Genomic DNA, 22,196 nt, shown 5'->3' with positions numbered 1-22,196 from the left:
AAAATGCCCGACCGGTCAGTCCGCCCCTGCTCATGACTTAGAAATACGGCATAAAAGAACGTTATCCCCAACAGCGCATATAGAACTACTAAAAGTCAGGGATTCTATTAAATCTCTGATTGATCAAAAATATAAAAGATATACGGATAAAGGGAAGGGCTTCTTCTACGAATACTCTAACAAATGCGGCAGACCGTTAGCACGTTTTATACACCCTAGGTCGACTCAAACTTTTATCCCTTTCATAAAAAAATCCACTGGCCTTAAAACTCATAATCCCACCGAAATACTGGAAGTGTTCCATTCATATTATTCCCAATTATACAACATAAAAGGGCAATTCGCAGACTCATCAACTGAGGCTCTAAACACCCGTATTGATGAATATTTACAGGAAACGGCACTTCCTACAATTTCAACGCAGGATAAAGAGGCTATTGAGTCAGACTTTACAGCTACTGAAGTCGCAAATGCCATTTCCGCCTCCCCCACTGGGAAAAGCCCCGGTCCTGACGGTTTCACGCCAGCATTCTACAAGCAATTTAAAGACCTCCTGTCTCCTTTCTTGACGAAGGTTTTTAATAGCATTTATACCAACTCGCCATTCGTCACTCAATCCCTGGAAGCCTACATTAGTATCTTACCTAAACCTGGTAAAGATCACTCTGTTCCAACGAATTACAGACCCATATCCTTAATTAATATAGATATCAAAATATACTCAAAAATGCTCGCGGATAGGTTATCTCCTTTACTTCCATCAATAATACATTCGGATCAAGTAGGCTTTGTAAGAGGCAGGGATAACACAATCTCGTGATAACACAATAAAGACCTTATTACTAACCAATGCGGCGAAATGTAATTCCTCCCCTTTGTGCTTGTTATCGATTGACGCCGAAAAGGCATTTGACCGCGTTCATTGGAGTTTTATGGACGCCTCTCTGAGACAAATAGGGCTAGGGTCTAAATTTATGAGTAGAATCCGTGCATTATATTCCACTCCCACAGTAAAGGTGAAGGTAAATGGTATATTATCACCATCTATAAAAATAAGCAATGGCACTAGGCAGGGATGCCCACTATCTCCCCTATTATATGTTATTGTAATGGAACATCTGGCCAAAGCAATTCGCATGAATTCCTCAATACATGGTACCACGATAAATGGAACACAATATAAAGCAGCCTTATATGCTGACGATCTGATGCTGTACGTCTCTCAACCACATCTCTCTCCCTTCAATCTTAAAGGAGTTCGAACGCTTTGGACACTTAAAAGGGAACCTGTCACCAGGATTTTGTGTATAGAGCTGAGGACATGGGTTGCTAGATAGCCGCTAGCACATCCGCAATATCCAGTCCCCATAGCTCTGTGTGCTTTTATTGTGTATAAAAACCGATTTGATACATATGCAAATTAACCTGAGATGAGACAGAGCTTGAAAATATGACTCTTCTCTGGTCACACAAGTAAGATATGACTCTTTTATGTTAATTTGCATATGTATCAAATCGTTTTTTTTACACAATAAAAGCACAGAGAGCTGTGGGGACTGGGTATTGCGGATGTGCTAGCGGCCATCTAGAAACCCATGTCCTCAGTTCTATACCCAAAATCCCAGTGACAGGTTCCCTTTAAGCAACTTTAAGGTTAATTATTCAAAATCGGATATCCTTAATATATCCATCCCACAACAAGAATTCAGCAATTTGCTCACATCGTTCCAATTTAAGCATCAACCTTCAGCAATAAAATATTTGGGAATCCAGATACCAGTAAATTCGGACTCGTTGTATACTTTAAATTACCTCCCACTATTAGATCGAACGACAAAAGACCTTGCCAACTACAATAAAAAAGGTTTATCCTGGTTTGGGAGAATGAATGTCTTAAAAATTGATATCTTGCCAAAATTCCTATACATCTTCCAAACAGTTCCGCTAATACCCCCTCCTGCATTTTTTCGCTCTATGCAGACTTTAATTACCAGATTTATATGGGGCTCGTCCAGTCCTCGAATCGCACTCACCACATTGACTAGACCTAAATCCTCGGGAGGGGCGGGTCTTCCAGATTTGAAACTTTACCACGCAGCCTCCTCCTTTCTCAGATTACTTGACTGGCAGCATCATAGGCGTTCTAAACAGTGGGTTCAACTAGAACAGTCCCTCTACTCCTCTCCACTTAACCATACTCCTTGGATTGCGACAGAGACTTGTCCCAAGTTTAAAAATTATAACAAACTGACACAACAAACTTTGAAATTATGGGACTGGTTTATACAGAGAGGCATTTGTTCTAGAAAATTTAGTCCCTTAACTCCACTCTTCCACAATCCAGCTTTTCCAGCTAGTTCCAATAGGGATTCCTTCCTGGGGATGCAGGCCTCTGCGGATCCACGCTTTTATCACATCCTATCAGGATCTCCTTTGCCGTCCTTTCAGGACTTGTCCGCAAAACACTTGAATGCTCGTATTTCCTGGTTGGAATACGAACAATTGAAATCGTACATTTCCTCAAAAGGTGAGAAAGGTTCCTTTGGAAAATCCTTATCTGAAACGGAGAAATTATTTCTGTTACCATCTCCGCCGACTCACCTGATTTCTTTGCTATATAGGAATCTGATGGAAGATACATATCAGGGCAGACCGAGCTTTATTTCAGGTTGGGAACAAGAGCTAGATGCCTCTCTAACAAAGGAGGATCAACAGAAAGCGTTTATATTCTCTCACAAATTATCAATGGCCTGTTCAGCACAGGGAAAAAAACTATAAGATTATGGCTCGATGGTACAGGTACCCAGCTAGATTACATAGGATATTCCCATCAGTACCAGAAACCTGTTGGAGATGCAGCACAGAAAAGGGGACTATGTTGCATATCTGGTGGGGCTGTAATAAGGTAAAACCTTTCTGGAACAAAATCTTTGACATATATAGGAAAATGACTGGGAAGTCAATAGAAAACACACCTCAAGTGGCGCTCCTCTCCATCCTACCAGGTTCCATCGCTTCTCAGAAACGCAATATGTTGAGATTTTTTATCTCCGCAGCCAGGTCTGTGATCCCTAGACATTGGCGCACCGTACATGCACCTAACATCAGAGAATGGTATCAAGAAATGTTGTACATAAACAGAATGGAGGAGATTTCTGCTGAGGCTTCGGACCTTTCGAACAAATTCCAAAAGGTATGGTCGCAGTGGATTGAGTTTCAAGACTCTCCAGAACTTCTGTCAGTACTCACTTCGTAAATGGCAGGCACTCTCATCATATACTTCCCCTCCTTCCCCCCTTCCTTCCCCTTCCCCCTTCTCTCTCTTTATCTTTACCTTTCCTTTCCTCCTTCTTCCTTTTCCTCTTTCTTGTATGTTTAGTGTCTTCTTTTCTAAAATAGTGATGGGGTTGTTCCCTCACGCCCTATTAACGTGTCACATTGCAGAGATACTTTTGCTGGTATGTACTTTTGTTGTTACATACAGTACAGACCAAAAGTTTGGACACACCTTCTCATTCAAAGAGTTTTCTTTATTTTTATGCTATGAAAATTGTAGATTCACACTGAAGGCATCAAAACTATGAATTAACACATGTGGAATTATATACATAACAAACAAGTGTGAAACAACTGAAAATATGTCATATTCTAGGTTCTTCAAAGTAGCCACCTTTTGCTTTGATTACTGCTTTGCACACTCTTGGCATTCTCTTGATGAGCTTCAAGAGGTAGTCCCCTGAAATGGTTTTCACTTCACAGGTGTGCCCTGTCAGGTTTAATAAGTGGGATTTCTTGCCTTATAAATAGGGTTGGGACCATCAGTGGCGTTGAGGAGAAGTCAGGTGGATACACAGCTGATAGTCCTACTGAATAGACTGTTAGAATTTGTATTATGGCAAGAAAAAAGCAAAGAAAAACGAGTGACCATCATTACTTTAAGAAATGAAGGTCAGTCAGTCAGCCGAAAAATTGGGAAAACATTGAAAGTAAGGGCTATTTGACCATGAAGGAGAGTGATGGGGTGCTGCGCCAGATGACCTGGCCTCCACAGTCACCGGACCTGAACCCAATCGAGATGGTTTGGGGTGAGCTGGACCGCAGAGTGAAGGCAAAAGGGCCAACAAGTGCTAAGCATCTCTGGGAACTCCTTCAAGACTGTTGGAAGACCATTTCAGGGGACTACCTCTTGAAGCTCATCAAGAGAATGCCAAGAGTGTGCAAAGCAGTAATCAAAGCAAAAGGTGGCTACTTTGAAGAACCCAGAATATGACATATTTTCAGTTGTTTCACACTTGTTTGTTATGTATATAATTCCACATGTGTTAATTCATAGTCATGAAAATAAAGAAAACTCTTTGAATGAGAAGTTGTGTCCAAACTTTTGGTCTGTACTGTATATATATTATGTACTTCATTGAATGAAATGTGGACATGTTAATCGTTTTTGATAAATGAACTAAATAAAAACAGTTTAAACATAAAAGCCACATCGTGCGAAGGCGTCCTTAGGAAATAATAGGGTTATGGGTTTGATATTAGAAGTTGTTTGAACCGGTTTGCTTTATATCATCTGGTTCAGTTATTAAGGAAGTTGGTATTGAAAGGGTTAATAAGAACGGGCTATGTTTTAGTTTGATAGTTGTAATGAGGTTGATAAGATTGTTTGTCTGGTAGTTGTAGATGAAGGAAAAGTACTAGATGAAGTATCAGCTTTTGTTAATGAAATAATTAGATTAAGGGTACTTTCACACTAGCGTTTTTAGAATCCGGCAGGCAGTTCCGGCAATCCGTATACAAACGGATATCTGTTTTTTTCCGGATCCGTTTGACAGATCTGGTGATATACCGGATCTGTCTCATCCGGTATCATCCGGAATAACGGATCCAGCATTCAAAGATTAAAAGAGAAACTAGCTCCTCCTATATCCCAACGCATGCGCAGTCCGGAAAACCGGATCCGGCAATGAGACAATTTCCAAAACACTTGGTACCGGATCCGGCATTAGTACATCTCTATGGAAATTAAGCAAGTGCGGTATTGTTCCGGGATTTTGGCCGGAGAAAAATACAGCAGCGTGCTGCGGTATTTTGTCCAGTCAAATACCGTACAAGGGATGGAACAGAAGACATCCTGATGCATACTGAACGGATTGCTCTCCATTCAGAATGCATTAGGACAAAACTGATGCGTTTTTTTCTGATATTGAGACCCTTTACCGGATTTCAATACCGGAAAAAAATAACGCTACTGTGAAAGTACCCTAATTGACACAAAGTAACCCTTTCTTACGGGTGCGTCTTATAGGCTGACACCAGAAGCGGAGTGGGCGCCATATTTTAAACCCCCCAACATGGACGTGAATGTCACTAAAGGGGTTAACAGTTTCTGGCCCATTAACAAATTCTCTCCAGAAAACCCCTTTAAAATTTCCATTCGGATCAAGCATTGATGCTATTGTATCTTGGCCCTGATTTATCATGATTTCTCTCCAGTTTCGTAATGTGGGTGTGGTTAGTTATGTTAATGACGTTCACTCCAGATTTATCATTTAGGCCTCTTTCACACGGGCGTTGCGGGAAAATGTGCGGGTGCGTTGCGGGAACACGCGCGATTTTTCCGCGCGAGTGCAAAACATTGTAATGCGTTTTGCACTCGCGTGAGAAAATTCGCGCATGTTTGGTATCCAAACCCGAACTTCTTCACAGAAGTTCGGGCTTGGGATCGGTGTTCTGTAGATTGTATTATTTTCCCTTATAACATGATTATAAGGGAAAATAATAGCATTCTGAATACAGAATGCATAGTAAAATAGCGCTGGAGGGGTTAATTTAAAAAAAAAAAAAATTTAACTCACCTTAGTCCACTTGATCGCGCTGCCGGCATCTCCTTCTGTCTCCTTCTTTGCTGATTGTAGGAACAGGACCTGTGGTGACGTCACTCCGGTCGTCACATGGTCCATCACATGATCCATCACCATGGTAAAAGATCATGTGATGACCGGAGTGACGTCACCACAGGTCCTGTTCCTACAATCAGCAAAGAAGGAGACAGAAGGAGATGCCGGCAGCGCGATCAAGTGGACTAAGGTGAGTTAAATTATTTTTTTATTTTTTTTAACCCCTCCAGCGCTATTTTACTATGCATTCTGTATTCAGAATGCTATTATTTTCCCTTATAACCATGTTATAAGGGAAAATAATAATGATCGGGTCTCCATCCCGATCGTCTCCTAGCAACCGTGCGTGAAAATCGCAGCGCATCCGGACTTGCTTGCGGATGCTTGCGATTTTCACGCAACCCCATTCACTTCTATGGGGCCTGCGTTGCGTGAAAAATGCAGAATATAGAGTATGCTGCGATTTTCACGCAACGCACAAGTGATGCGTGAAAATCACCGCTCAAGTGCACAGCCCCATAGAAATGAATGGGTCGGAATTCAGTGCGGGTGCAATGCGTTCAACTCACGCATCGCATCCGTGTGGAATACTCGCCAGTGTGAAAGGGGCCTAAGACTTTTTATAAAAGTCGCAGTCTCAATCTAGGAGGAGAGTGAAGTGGAGTAGATTTTCTAGACAAAAGTGCTAGGTTTAAGGCCTCATGCACATGACCGTTGTTTTGGTCTGCATTCACTTCAATAGGGCCGCAAAAGATGCGGATAGCACTTTGTGTGCTGTCCGCATCCGTTGCTCCGTTCCGTTGTCCCGCAAATAAAATGTAACCTGTCCTATTCTTGTCCATTTTGCGGACAAGAATAGGCAGTTATATCAATGGCAAATTGCGGAACGCACACGGACACCATCCGTGTTTTGCGGATTGCAAAACACACAACGGTCATGTGCATGAGGCCTAAGAACAAGACAAATTTTTCAAACAACATGTGACATTTGATAAATGTGGCAGAAAGTACTCCAAACACAGACTCAAGAAAAACTGACTTCAAATATTATTTTCATGATAAATCATTCCCCCCCCCTCCCATCTTCAAAGAAGAAAAAAAAATAAAATCAAACTGGACAAAATGGCAGCTTCCAATATGTTTTGTGGTCTCAGAAGGTCCTGCTGAGGGTAACTTTTCTACATATCCATATAGTGATTATAATGTGGGCGGCCTGGGACTTCTTATTTTAACAGAGGCTTCATCAAGAACATAGAGGATAACATGTAAGGGTTCAGTGAAGGAGGCGCGGAAGGTGTGCAAGTGTCTGATGGGGTCACACAGCTGGTAGAAGGACAGACGCCCGGCCTCATAGTCTAAGAAGACTCCAAGTGTTCGACAAGTTGGATTTACATCAATGACTAGGATGACTGAGTTGTGAAATGCTGAACATTTTTTATCAGACAGAAACAAACACCAAGATTTATCGTTATTGCTTATACCAGACTTATGACCATTCCTTTCTATACTGGGATAACACATTCCGATGGCACATTTTCCTATCTGGTTCCACTCTACTTCCCAGTAATGTCGTCCTGAGGAGAATCTACATCGGCTCAATACCTGGCAGTATGTCTGGAACCTTCCGGGAGATTTTGGTCGGCCCTGATTTAAGTCCAAATCTGTTGCTGTTTTCAGATCTTCTGATAATCCTATGTCTGTATAAGCCGTGTCCACATCCAGCAGTATGTCAGGAACATGGATCCCGAACTCTGATGTTACATAGGTGATAACATCCTTCATAGATCTGTGTAATATTGATGAGATCAGAACATCTTCCAGATCATCAGCCATCTCATTGTCACTGACTGCAGCTTCTTCTTCTGTCACCACACTCTTGTTACTAAGGGATGCTCTTTGGCCTGATTCTTGTAGGACAGTTTTTGGGTCAGTCTCGGAATCAAACACATGAACTTCAGCTTGTCCTGGGACCAGTCCCACCTCCTCAGAATTCATCTGTCCACCATCTCCACCTGTGTCCTTATCATCTCCAGGACTACATACTGTAATGTCACTTTCTTGTATGAGTCTTATTGGGTCAGTGACACGACACATCTCCTCCACATGATGCATCTTCCTGGACAGCTCGTCCTCTTTTATTTCCATCTTCTTCATCAGATCATCTATCTGGGACACCATCTTAATCTCCTGCCTGGAGATCTCGCTCAGAACCTTCTTTTCTGCAATTTCCAGTTGCTCCTTAATGTTTATAAATAACTTATTGATGTTCTTCCTCTTCTCAGAGGCTTTCTCATGGATTTTCTCCTTATGATTGTGCAGCCTCTGAATTCTTGTATTTATTTCTGCTCTTTGTGGGTTTACTTCATCCAGATATTTCCTCAGTTTCTTTTTCTTCTTCTCTGAAGCCTCATCTAGAAGTTCCACCTGGTGACCCCTGTGCTTGCCAACCAGACAGCAAGACACACATAGACAAGTATCATCCTCTGGGCAGTAATACTCCAGAACCTTCTTGTGGATGGAACATTTTTTGTTGCCAAAGGAGCTGGTAGGTTCTGATAATACATGATCCATCGTCTGGTTGTGGACGGTCAGGTGGTCATCACATAGAGAGTTCTCACACTGCAGACATGACTTCACAGCTGGTACAGGAGACTTTGTGCAGTAACTACAGAAGGTTCTGGTCTTCTCCATATCAGGCTGAGTAGATAAGAAATGCTCCACTATATTACTTAGCTTCCTGTTCTTCTCCAGGGCCGGACGCTCTGGATATTCCGCTCTGCAGTCAGGACAGGCATACACTCCACCTGCCTCCTGTGCATCCAGCACACTTACAATACACGAGCGGCAGAAGTTGTGTCCACATCTCAGGGATACGGGATCCGTATAGAGGCTCAGGCAGATGGAGCAGTTCAGCTCGTCCCTCAGCTCAGCAGACGCCATTGTAGCACAGAAGAGCAGGAATCGAAAGTGAAAAGGTTTCTTCACTTCCTGCAGAGGGCGGAGATCTTCTGAGAACAGACTATTAACCCCTGCAGCTCAGGGACTGTGTTTAGTCCTGATTCATAAGGAGGAAGACAATGATTACTGGGATCTGGTGTAGGATTCCTCATGTAGTAGATGTAGTGACTCCACCTTTTCATAGCATAGGAAGAATCCATCAGCAGTACAGGGAAGTAAAAGAAAGATAAAAACATAAAAGTAGATAACATAGTTGACTTCATAACAAATAATGTGATTGCGAGGAACTGATTGAATGGTCTGGTAGCTCAAAGCCTAATGATGACCTCCAGGTCTCGCCCGTGTGAACCCAGCCTTAAAAGGATTCTGTCATGAGATTTGAGCCCTATAAGCTAAACATATGGCCAGGTCCGTACTAATAACATGAATCCTAAACTGCCCTTATTAAACCTGCTTGTGGCTCTATTAGCCCAAAAAAATGGTTTTTATAAGCTGTCACTCACCTACCTAAGGTGCCCAAGGGGTTTTACGTTAACCCAGGGTGCCCGCCCGCACCCCTCGCCGTCTGGTGCCCAGCGCCGCCTTCCTCACCTCAGCCCCGCCTCCGCAATCCTCCCGTCCCTCTGCTAGATCCGGCGCCTGCGCACTAGGCTCAGCCTGATGCGCCGCGGACTCCTGGCAGCGGCTTCGTTGAGTGAAGTGCGCATGCGCCGGCCTGATGTTTAACGAAGCCGCTGCCGGCCTGATGCTCAACGAAGCCGCTGCCAGGAGTCCGCGGCACATCAGGCTGATTGCGGAGGCGGGGCTGAGGTGAGGAAGGCGGCGCTGGGCACCAAACGGCGAGGGGTGCGGGCGGGCACCCTGGGTTAACGTAAAACCCCTTGGCCACCTTAGGTAGGTGAGTGACAGCTTATAAAAACCAGTTTTTTGGGCTAATAGAGCCACAAGCAGGTTTAATAAGGGCAGTTTAGGATTCATGTTATTAGTACGGACTTGGCCATATGTTTAGCTTATAGGGCTCAAATCTCATGACAGAATCCCTTTAAGGCTGCGTTCACACGGGCGAGATTTCCGCGCGGGTGCAATGCGGTAGGTGAACGCATTGCACCCGCACTGAATCCGGACCCATTCATTTCAATGGGGCTGTTCAGATGAGCGATGATTTTCACGCATCACTTGTGCGTTGCGTGAAAATCGCAGCATGCTCTATATTCTGCGTTTTTCAGGCAACGCAGGCCCCATAGAAGTGAATGGGGTTGCGTGAAAATCGCAAGCATCCGCAAGCAAGTGCGGATGCGGTGCGATTTTCACGCATGTTTGCTAGGTGACAGTCTATTCACTGTAGTATTTTCCCTTATAACATGGTTATAAGGGAAAATAATAGCATTCTTAATACAGAATGCATAGTACAATAGGGCTGGAGGGGTTAAAAAAAAGAAACAAATTAACTCACCTTCTCCTCTTGATCGCGTAGTTCCCGGTCTCTTCTGATGAGCTGTCGGCTAAAGGACCTTTGGTGACGTCAGATCACATGCTCCAATCACATGGTACATCACCGTGGTGATGGACCATGTGATTGGAGCATGTGATCTGACGTCACCACAGGTCCTAGCCTGTAGTTCATCATTAAAGAAGTAAAGAAGAGACCGGGAACTACGTGGAGGAGGTGAGTTAATTTTTTTTATTTTTTTTAACCCTCTATTGATCACCTACTATGCATTCTGTATTCAGAATGCTATTATTTCCCCTTATAACCATGTTATAAGGGGAAATAATACAATCTACACTACATCTAACCCAAACCTGAACTTCTGTGAAGAAGTTCGGGTCTGGGTACCACAGTCGATTTTTTATCACGCGCGTGCAAAAAACATTGCACCCGCGCGATAAAAACTGAACATCGGAACGCAATCGCAGTCAAAACTGACTGCAATTGCATTCCTACTCGCACGGGTTTGCCGCATCCGGACCTAATCCGGAAACGCTCGTGTGAACCCAGCCTAAGGCCTCATGCACACGACTGTATGTATTTTGCAGAACAGGTGGCCCATAATAGAACAGTCCTATCCTTGTCCGTAATGCGGACAATAATAGGACATGTTCTATTTTTTTGCAGAATGGAAATACGGACATACGGAAACTGAATAACACACAAAGTAACTTCCGTATTTTTTTTTTGCAGACCCATTGAAATGAATGGTTCCGTATACAGTCCGCTAAAAAAACGGAAGGAACACGGAAAGAATATACGTCCGTGTGCATGAGTCCTAAGCCTGTTAAGCCTTGCCAGTAAAAACACAAATATTAAAAGTTCCAAAACCGGGATCCTGGGTTATTTTTCTTCTAGACCAGGGGTGCACAACGTGTGATGACATTCTGACTATTAGAGGCACTGAAGCCGACTTCGGATTGCTGTTTTAAAATGTCTTTAAAGTTGTAGAATCGATGGCCAAAGTTCTTCACCGAAGTCTTGTGCGACTTCACACTTAATGAAGTTTGCCTCACCAAAGCCCACACATTTTAATGCTGTACGGAGACGGGTCTGTCCCTGTATAGTATTAAAACAAAGTTGGGGAATGAATCAACTTCAGATCTTGGATCCTAAGCGCGATTCACTCACTAGTTACGACCACCCTGCAATCTATCAGTGGTGGTCGTGCTTGCACACCATAGGAAAAACTGCTCGCCTCGCTGGTGGCCGGGACCGTGGGAGCTCACATAGGCTGGTGCTTTTTTCTATAGTGTGCAAGCATGACCACCACTGATGGATTGCAGGGTGGTCATAACCATGGAAACGAGCGGTGTATAATGTGATGGAAAAATGGATCCAGCCAGGTAAGGAAGCAATATGGATAATAATACATTAGTAAGTGCTTTGTATTAACTTCCTCTATATAATAAATGCTATTTGCTAAAGTGACACAACCCCTTTAAGTATGCAGGAAGCACTGTTGTGTGCAGGAAGCACTGTTGTGTGCAGGAAGCACTGTTTGGCTAGCACTGTTATGTGGAGCACTGTGTGGTTGGCGCTACTATGGGATGCACTTTATGACTGGAACTGATATGATGAATACTGCATACCTCCCAACCATCCCGGATCCGGCGGGACAGTCCTGGATTCCCACTGTCCTGTAACAGATGAGGTATGTCCTGCTCTGATTGTAATGGTGAAGCAGGGATCCGTCTGCTCTCCTCTTCACCATTCAGCTGCCGGCGCTCCCCAGCAGCAGCACCATGCCCTCATACATTGCACTGATGTTCTTTACTTCTCCTCCTACACAGCAGTGTGATGTGTGATTGTATCCTGCTGCTGGGGAGCTGTGATCATCGGAGGAACCAGGTGAGCATTTACCATTTTGTTTTTTTCTTCCTGTGAGCTGTGAATGGGGCACATATCTGGACGGAACTACTGTTAGGGGGCACATATCTGAACATAACTACTGTGAAGGGGCACATATCTGGCAAAACTACTGTGAGGTAGCACATATGTGGGAATAACTACTGTGAGTGGGCATTTGTCCATAACTAGTAAGGGGCACATCTGGGCATAATTATTGTGAAGGGGGCACATATCTAGCCATAACTACTGTGAGGGGGCACATAGGTTAGCATAACTACTGTGAGGGGCACATATCTGGGCATAGCTACTGTGAAGGGGGCACATCTGGGTACAGCTACTGTGAGGGGTGGCACATGTGAGCATTACTGCTGTGAAGAGGGCACAAAGTGGGCATAACTACGGTGAGGGGCACAATGTGGGCATTATTAAGGCTGTTTCACACGAGCGAGTCCATTGCGGGAATCGCGCTCCGTGTGTGAGTGTGATCCTCCGCTCTGGACTTGCAGGAGCGCACGGCATTATCATGATTTATAATGCTATGTGTCTCTGCATGGCCTTACTTCTACAGAATCATACTGACATGAAGCTGTCACTATGATTCTGTAGAAATAAGGTCAAGCAGAGGCACATAGCATTATAAATCCTGGTAATGCCGTGCGCTCCTGCAAGTCCAGAGCGGAGGATCACACTCACACACGGAGCGCGATTCCTGCAATGGACTCGCTCGTGTGAGACAGTCCTTATGTGGGGCAGTGTGTGGTTAGCACTGTTATGGGGAGCACTGTGCGGCTGCCACTCCTGTAGGGGGAATTGTGGAGTTTTATTTCAAAGAGCATGAGTCAGCAGGAGCAACCCTATTAATCAAGGTACAGTATGGTAGGAGTGATCCTGCTGACCTAATTTGCATGAAGAATACAAGTCTATTTTCTTGGAACCACTGCAACCGAATCTAACAAGACAGGAATCATTTTACTCAGCATGATAAACCTTTTCAGGCAACATGCCCGATTGTGCCGATAGGTGCTCTTTAAAGGGGTATTCCGGTTGTTTGAAGGTATCCCGTGGATAGGGGGCTAGCTATTAGTTCAGTGGGGATATTATAGTTAGGACCCAAATGTTCACAAGAATGGGGGTCCAGTATCACCTGCAGCCCCCCTGAAATGAATGGAGTAGCTGGCTGGGAATTCTGGAGATAGCCGAGCGCTGTACTCGGCCGCACTACACAATTATCATTGTAGTTGCTAGGACCCGATCATTATTATTTTCCCTTATAATATGGTTATAAGGGAAAATAATAGCATTCTGAATACAGAATGCTTAGTAAAATAGCGCTGGAGGGGTTAAAAAAAATGTAAAAATAATTTAACTCACCTTAGTCCACATAATCGCGATGCCCGGCATCTGCTTCTGTCTCCTTTACTGAACAGGACCTGTGGTGAGCATTAATTACAGGTCAAGGACCTGTGGTGACGTCACTCCGGTCATCACATGATCCATCACCATGGTGATGGATCATGTGATGACCGGAGTGACGTCACCACAGGTCCTTGACCTGTGATTAATGCTCACCACAGGTCCTGTTCAGTAAAGGAGACAGAAGCAGATGGCGGGCATCGCGATCAAGTGGACTAAGGTGAGTTAAATAATTATTATTTTTTTTTAACCCCTCCAGCGCTATTTTACTATGCATTCTGCATTCAGAATGCTATTATTTTCCCTTATAACCATATTATAAGGGAAAATAATAACATCTACACAACACCTAACCCAAGCCCGAACTTCTGTGAAGAAGTTCGGGTTTGGGTACCAAACATGCGCGATTTTTCTCACGCGAGTGCAAAACGCATTACAATGTTTTGCACTCGCGCGGAAAAATCGCGGGTGTTCCCGCAACGCACCCGCACATTTTCCCACAACGCCCGTGTGAAAGAGGCCTTACAGTGGGAGGTTGTGAATTTGGATTTATATTGCATGAATTTTCGTTATTGATTTCTGCAAAGTATCTTGTGAAACTGATATTGACCCGCCCCCACCAGAGGGTGAGTCAAAGACACTGGTGCTGACATCAATTTGCTTAGGCCCCTGACGAACTGACAAACATCAGAGAAACGCGTCGGGCTGCTAAATGGTGTCTTTCTTAGCACTCTTTTCACCAGTTTATGCCATTTGTGTCGGGTGCCTCACGGACGTGAGATCTGACGACTCTGTCTTTGCTGGACGAGGGGATTACTCTCTAGCGTTGCATACATTTGTTGTGTCCCCGGGCTCTGGGAGCGCAACCTTGCTGTGTGGGTTAATTTGATTTATTAGGGAACCCCTCCCTCCTTTCCTTCCCCCTTCAGGATGAAGCTGGGCAGTCAGAGCACTGTCTAGGGAAAGGATATAGGGATGGTGTAGGAGGTTGCAGTGGACCTGGAAAAGGGCTCTTTAACTAGGGTTTTGGTTGGGGGCAGAGACCCAGCAGCCCCTTTCCCTCTTTCCCTTTCCCTCCCTAGCATTACCCTTATACCCACCAAGCAGTGGGGTGGTACTACATTCTATGTACTGCACGTGCACTATTATCTAAGGGCATATATTTTATATATATAATATTAAAAGTTATATTTTAAAGGTAACCTATATTTTCATTGATTTTTGTGCATCTGTAATTACACCCAAGCCGTCCCATTCATTTCAATGGAACGGAACGTTCCCATACACTTGTATAGAAGAGATCCGTACCATTGACATGAATGGAACGGCTTGGGTGTAATGACAGATGCAACAGCGAGTAGGTAAACGGTGAAGAGGAGGCAGCGCTGGCACGGCGCGCGCCTACTCTTCAAACAGCTGATCGGCAGGGGTGCCGGGTTTCGGACCCCAGCCGATCTGATATTGATCACAAAGTGAAGCATTGCACACCGTTGTCGCTGGTGCTCGCAAAAGACTTGTTAGTCGTAGTCAGTAATAGAAAAAATTGCTGCACACAGCTGATTCAATTTGCTGCCATTAATCGGTGAAATGTATTATTCACAACTTGTTTTATGCTGCATACATGATCCAGTGGATGCCCATATATAAGAGTCACACTACATAAGTACCGAACGTTTCGGCCTATATCGGCCTTCCTCATCGGTGTATGATCTGGCAGTGACGGCGGGCGGGCGGGTGCGCTGGACCACCTGTGGTCCAGCGCACACGCCCGCCGTCACTGCCAGATCATATACCGCTGAGGAAGGCCGATATAGGCCGAAACGTTCGGTACTTATGTAGTGTGACTCTTATATATGGGCATCCACTGGATCATGTATGCAATCTGATATTGATGACCTATCCTAAGGATAGGTCATCAATGAATATAACTTAAAAGGCTACTTTCACACTAGCGTTCGGGGTTCCGCTGGTGAGCTCCGTTTGAAGGCTCTCACAAGCGGCCCCGAACGGATCCGTAGAGCCCCAATGCATTCTGAGTGGATGCGGATCCGCTCAGAATGCATCAGGATGGCTCCGCTTGGCCTCCGTTCCGCTCAGCAGGCGGACATCCCAACGCAGCTTGCAGCGTTCGGGTGTCCGCCTGGCCGTGCGGAGCCAAACGGATCCGTCCAGACGTACAATGTAAGTCAATGGGGACGGATCCGTTTGAAGTTGACACAATATGGTGCAATTTCAAACTGATCCGTCTGACTAACTTTCACACTTAGAATTTTTTCTGAACTATAATGCAGACGGATCGGTTCTGAACGCAAGTGTGAAAGTAGCCTTAGACAACCCCTTTAAATAAAGCGTTTAACAAAATGTTTAAATGACCATTGTGCACACTGATTTTTTATTTATTTATCTTTTAATCAGAGAGCTGGTCTTGAATGTCGCAATGTGTACGGCATTACCATTGTTGAATATGCTGCTTCTGGTGTTTTTAGGGATGGAGAGTTGGCCTGCATACCTCACTGATGGAAAACTATTGTTTGTCTCTTCTGTGTGTTTGGAAGAGATGAGTCAGGTATGGCAAGTTAGGGGCACATTTATTAAGATCGGTGTTTTAGACGCCAGTCTTAATAAAGTCCCATAGTCGGCAGTGGTTCCACCGAAGTTATGAAGAGGTGCCGGCCTCCCCATAACTTCGGGGCATCCAGCGCCACTTCTAAATGTAGGACGTCTTCTGAGCTGTCTTACATTTAGACCTTTTTCTACGCCTAAAACAGGCGCACAATATGATGAATGAGACTGGCCTGCCGCTCTGTCCCCTTCCCCGCCCACAATTTTAGAACTGGCGTGAGCGGGGCGAAATCGCAGATAGCGCTGCAACTAACCACTGCGCTGCCATCTGCCCCTGAAATATGCCTAATTTAGACGTATTTCATCTTAGTAAATGACCCCCTTAGTCTTTGAGTAATGGAAGACTTAGGCTACTTTCACACTAGCGTTCGGGGCTCCGCTTGTGAGCTCCGTTTGAAGGGGCTCACAAGCGGCCCCGAACGCATCCGTCCAGCCCTAATGCATTCTGAGTGGAGGCGGATCCGCTCAGAATGCATCCGTCTGGCGGCGTTCAGCCTCCGCTCCGCTCAGCAGGCGGACACCTGAACGCTGCTTGCAGCGTTCGGGTGTCCGCCTGGCCGTGCGGAGGCAAACGGATCCATCCAGACTTACAATGTAAGTCAATGGGGACGGATCCGTTTGAAGATGACACAGTATGGCTCAATCTTCAAACGGATCCGTCCAGACTTTACATTGAAAGTCAATGGGGGACGGATCCGTTTGAAGATCCGTTCAGGCTACTTTCACACTTAGAAATTTTTCTAAGTTATAATGCAGACGGATCCGTTCTGAACGGATACAAACGTCTGCATTATAGGAGCGGATCCGTCTGATGAAACATCAGACGGACGCGCTCCGAACGCAAGTGTGAAAGTAGCCTTAGGTGTCTTCACACGCTGAAATTACTGCAACTGAAAGTCACTTCACTGCTTGCCGCCCCATTCAAATGAATGGAAACGATTTTCAGTCGTAGAAAATTCTGCAACAAAAGCCACATCGTGGGGGGCGTCCTTAGGAAATAATAGGGTTATGGGTTTGACATTAGAAGTTGTTTGAACCGGTTTGCTTTATATCATCTGGTTCAGTTATTAAGGAAGTTGGTATTGAAAGGGTTAATAAGAAGGGGCTATGTTTTAGTTTGATAGTTGTAATGAGGTTGATAAGATTGTTTGTCTGGTAGTTGTAGATGAAGGAAAAGTACTAGATGAAGTATCAGCTTTTGTTAATAAAATAAATTGATACAAAGTAACCCTTTCTTAGTATATTTGTAAACAAGGGTGCGTCTTATAGGCTGTCACCATTAGCTGAGTGGGCGCCATATTTAAAACCCCCCAACATGGACGTGAATGTCACTAAAGGGGTTAACAGTTTCTGGCCCGTTAACAAATTCTCCCCAGAAAAGCCCTTTAAAATTTCCATTCGGATCAAGCATTGATGCTATTGCATCTTGGCCCTGATTTATCATGATTTCACTCCAGATTTCTGGCTTTTTGCTTTTTTACACCGCTCACTCCAGTTTCGTAATGTGGGTGGAAAAGTGGGTGTGGTTAGGGCTACCATCACATATGCGTTTGGTGCGGATCCGTCTTGTATCTGCACAGATGGATCCGTACCGATAATGCAAACGCTTGTATCCGTTCAGAACGGATCCGTTTGCATTATCATGAACAAAGTCATAACGGATCCGTCCTGAACACCATTAAAAGTCAATAGAGGACGGATCTGTTTTCAATTGCACCATATTGTGTCAGTGAAAACGGATCCGTCCCCATTGACTTACATTGTAAGTCAGGACGGATCCGTTTGGCTCCGCATTATCAGGCGGACACCAAAACGCTGCAAGCAGCGTTTTGGTGTCCGTCTCCAGAGCGGAATGGTGACGGAACGGAGGCAAACTGATGCATTCTGAGCGGATCCTTATCCATTCAGAATGCATTAGGACAAAACTGATCCGTTTTGGGCCGCTTGTGAGAGCCCTGAACGGATCTCACAAACTGACCCAGAAACGTCAGTGTGAAAGTAGCCTAGTTATGTTAATGACTTTCACTCCAAATTTACCATTAAGACTTTTTTTTTTAAGTCGCAATCTCAATCTAAGAGGAAAGTGAAGTAGGAAAAGTGGAGAAGCTTTTCTAGACAAGAGTGCTAGGTCTAAGGCCAAGACAAATTTATCAAACAACATGTGACATTTAATAAATGTGGCATAAAGTACTCCAAACACAGGCTCAAGAAAAACTGACTACAAATTTCTACCCTTTTAACCCCCCCCCCCCCCCCATCTCCAAAGAAGGAAAAAACAAATCAAACAAGAAAAATGGCAGCTGCCATATGCTTCACGTTCTCAGAGGGGCCTACTAAAGACAAGCTTTCTACAGATCCATATAGTGATTACAATGTGGGCTACATAGGAATCAGCTTCTTATTTTAACAGAGGCTCTGCCGAAAACATAGAGGATAACATGTAAGGGTTCAGTGAATGAGGCGCGGAAGGTGTGCAAGTGTCTGATGGGGTCACACAGCTCATAGAAGGACAGACGCCCGGCCTCATAGTCTAAGAAGACTCCAAGTGTTGGACAAGTTAGATTTACATCAGGGACTGGGTTGACTGAGTTGTGAAATGCTGAACATGTTTTATCAGACAGAATCAAACACCAAGTTTTATCGTTATCGTCTAAAGCAGACTGATCTCCATTCCTTTCTATACTGGGATAGGACATTCCGATGCCACAATCTCCTGTCTGGTTCCATTCTACCTCCCAGTACTGTCTTCCTGAGGAGAAGCTACATTGGCTTAATACCTGGCAGTATGTCTGAAACCTTCCTGGAGATTCTGGTCGGCCCTGCTTTATGCCCAAATCTGTTGCTGTTCTCAGATCTTCTGATAACCCCATGTCTGTATGAGCCGTGTCCACATCCAGCAGTATGTCAGGAACATGGAATCCGAGCTCTGATGTTACATAGGTGACAACATCCTTCATAGATCGGTGTAAAATTGAGGAGATCAGAACATCTTCCAGATCATCAGCCATCTCATCGTCACTAACTGCAGCTTCTTCTGTCACCACACTCTTGTCACTAAGGGATGCTCTTTGGTCTGATTCTTGTAGGACGGTTTTTGGGTCAGTCTCATTATCCTGCACTTTATCAAACACATGAACTTCAGCTTGTTCTGGGACCAGTCCCACCTCCTCAGAATTAGTCTGTCCACCATCTCCACCTGTGTCCTCATCATCTCCAGGACTACATACTGTAATGTCACTTTCTTGTAAGAGTCTTATTGGGTCAGAGACACGACACATCTCCTCCACATGATGCATCTTCCTGGACAGCTCGTCCTCTTTTATTTCCATCTTCTTCATCAGATCAGATATCTGGGACAGAATCTTCATCTCCTGCCTGGAGATCTCACTCAGAACTTTCTTTTCTGCAATGTCCAGTTGCTCCCTAATGTTGATAAATAACGTATTGATGTTCTTCCTCTTCTCAGAGGCTTTCTCCTTGATCTTTCCCTTATCATTGTGCAGACTGTGCATTTTTGCCAGAATTTCTGCTTTTTGTGGGTTTAGTTCATCAAGATATTTCCTCAGTTTCTTCTTCTTCTTCTCTGAAGCCTCATCTAGAAGTTCCACCTGGTGTCCCCTGTGCTTGCCAACCAGACAGCAAGACACACATAGACAAGTATCATCCTCTGGGCAATAATACTCCAGAACCTTCTTGTGGATCGAACATTTTTTGTTGCCAAAGGAGCTGGTGGGTTCTGATAATACATGGTCCATCGTCTGGTTGTGGACGGTCAAGTGGTCATCACATAGAGAGTTCTCACACTGTAGACATGACTTCACAGCTGCTACATGAGACTTTGTGCAGTAACTACAGAAGGTTCTGGTCTTCTCCATATCAGGCTGAGTAAATAAGAAATGCTCAACTATATTACTTAGCTTCCGGTTCTTTTTCAGGGCCGGACGCTCTGGATATTCCGCTCTGCAGTCAGGACAGGAATACACTCCACCTGCCTCCTGTGCATCCAGCACACTTACAATACACGAGCGGCAGAAGTTGTGTCCACATCTCAGGGATACGGGATCCGTATAGAGGCTCAGGCAGATGGAGCAGTTCAGCTCGTCCCTCAGCTCAGCAGATGCCATTGTAGTGAGGAAGAGCAGGAATCAAAAGTGAAAAGGTTTCTTCACTTCCTGCAGAGGGCGGAGATCTTCTGAGAGCAAACTATTAACCCCTGCAGCTCAGGGACTGTGTTTAGTCCTGATTCATAAGGAGGAAGATAATGATTACTGGGATCTGGTGTAGGATTCCTCATGTAGTAGATGTAGTGACTCCACTTATTGATAGCATAGGAAGAATCCATCTGCAGTACAGGGAAGTAAAAGAAAGCAAACATGAAAGTAGATAATATAGTTGAATTTATAGCAAATAATGTGATTGAGAGGCACTGATTGAATGGTCTGTCTAACAGTGGCTGCTGTACGCCGCTGTTCCCCCGCGGTCCCGGGCGCCGCGCTCAGCGGTGACCTGTGGCCAGTGCTTCCATTTCACCGCTGCAGTCCTGGGCTCTGTTTCTGTAGGTGGTATTGCTTTTGAGGATTCTGCTCCACAGCTTCCACTCAGCCTTGGACACAGCATGAGGTCGGCTGGTTTCGTGTTACACTGTTTTAAGGATGGAGCATCACTCCCTGGGCTGTGGGGGTTAGGTCAGGTGACCTCGCTGACCAACTCTGGCTCTCCTGCAGGTATTTTTTTTTATTTTTTAAATCAAGTTATTTTTATTAAAAGTTTTCAATTCGTACATATAGACATACATCAAATATACATTGACATAAACAAGTAAAGACCCAACTTGGGCACATTAATACACAAAGTACAAACTTAGAAGAGTGTACCCCCCCCCCCCCCCCACTAACCTGCACTGCGCCACAACGTCAGCTCGTTTTTCTCCTCCACACAGCTTGAGAAACAACTACCCCTGTTTCCACCATAACCCGTTCATCAGTAACATCCCGTTATCGTGTTACACTTCACCATAATCTAGGCGTCCCCCCCAGTTGCAAGGACAGAAGACGTCCAGTGGGTAGTCCTGGCGTTCTCAACCATGGTCCCCATATAGGCTCAAACTTCTTGCTCATACCTCTTTTAAAGTATACCCCCCTTTCATGTCCAATTATCACATTCATACGTGCAATAAATTCCTCCTTAGTTGGTACTGTAGTGCTTATCCAGTATTTGGCTATTAATTTCCTAGCTTGATACAGTGTTCTACTAATGCCAATATTGAGATCGGTTGTGAATTCGTCTTGTAACAAGCCCAATACACATATCAAAGGATCTAACGGAATTCTGATCCTGAACACCTGAAAAATAATATCGAACACTAGATTCCAAAAAGGACCTATGGCACTCACAAAACATGTGTAGTATATGTGCCTCCGACATATCACATTTTGGGCAGTTAGATGTGTCGCGTACCCCTATCTTATGTAGGAATTTAGGTGTTCTGTAAACCCTGTGTATTAAGTATAGTTGTGACAGTCTGTGTGTCTCACACAATGATAACAAGGGGTTTTTAGACAGTATTTCGGACCACTGCACATCATTCAGGGGGCCAACCTCACGGGACCATTTTTCCCTAACAGTCAATGGAAAGTGGTCCTGATAGAATGATAGCAACAACTTGTAGAAGCCGGAGATCACTCCTTTGGTATCACCTCCCTTTCTAATCTGTTCCGCTATCATAGATGCCTGTATAGTCAGATCTGTCGTCTTTCCCTGCGCTGACAAGGCGTGGCGTAATTGTAAGTACTGATAAAAGTTTGTGTTCGTAAGCTGAAACTCCTCCTTCAGTTGTTCAAAGCTCTTGATGATTTTGTTTGTATACAGTTGTGACACCCAATAAATTCCTTTTTTCTCCCAACTATCAAAGCCTTCCAACCTACTCAGTTCCGGGAGACTTGAGTTGTGCCATAAGGGAGTAAGGG

General features: G+C 44.5%; 2 protein-coding genes across 2 annotated transcripts; both read right to left on the bottom strand.

Annotated features, from left to right (window-relative positions):
* Positions 1-6,978: 6,978 nt before the first annotated feature.
* LOC121002615 (E3 ubiquitin/ISG15 ligase TRIM25-like) lies at positions 6,979-20,354 on the bottom strand. Its single transcript, XM_040434057.1, has 2 exons — positions 18,614-20,354; positions 6,979-7,110 (listed from the first exon to the last, which is right to left on the bottom strand). The coding sequence occupies exon 1, from the start codon at positions 20,352-20,354 to the stop codon at positions 18,621-18,623; it is 1,734 nt and encodes a 577-aa protein (XP_040289991.1). The 3' UTR covers positions 6,979-7,110; positions 18,614-18,620.
* Positions 7,080-8,857, bottom strand: LOC121002903 (E3 ubiquitin/ISG15 ligase TRIM25-like). Its single transcript, XM_040434549.1, has one exon. It carries the CDS (start codon positions 8,835-8,837, stop codon positions 7,095-7,097), a length of 1,743 nt encoding a protein of 580 aa, XP_040290483.1. The 5' UTR covers positions 8,838-8,857; the 3' UTR covers positions 7,080-7,094.
* Positions 20,355-22,196: the final 1,842 nt, after the last annotated feature.

Source organism: Bufo bufo, chromosome 5 (assembly GCF_905171765.1).
Source record: "Bufo bufo chromosome 5, aBufBuf1.1, whole genome shotgun sequence".
NCBI classification, from domain to species: Eukaryota; Metazoa; Chordata; class Amphibia; order Anura; family Bufonidae; genus Bufo; species Bufo bufo.
The sequence above is the reverse complement of the archived record's forward strand: the minus strand, read 5'-3'. Positions and strand labels throughout refer to the sequence as shown.

What these genes read in the sequence shown, in the direction of transcription:
- LOC121002903 (XM_040434549.1), bottom strand. Translation starts at nt 8,837, where the DNA reads ATGGCGTCTGCTGAGCTGAGGGACGAGCTGAACTGCTCCATCTGCCTG.
- LOC121002615 (XM_040434057.1), bottom strand. Translation starts at nt 20,354, where the DNA reads ATGGCATCTGCTGAGCTGAGGGACGAGCTGAACTGCTCCATCTGCCTG.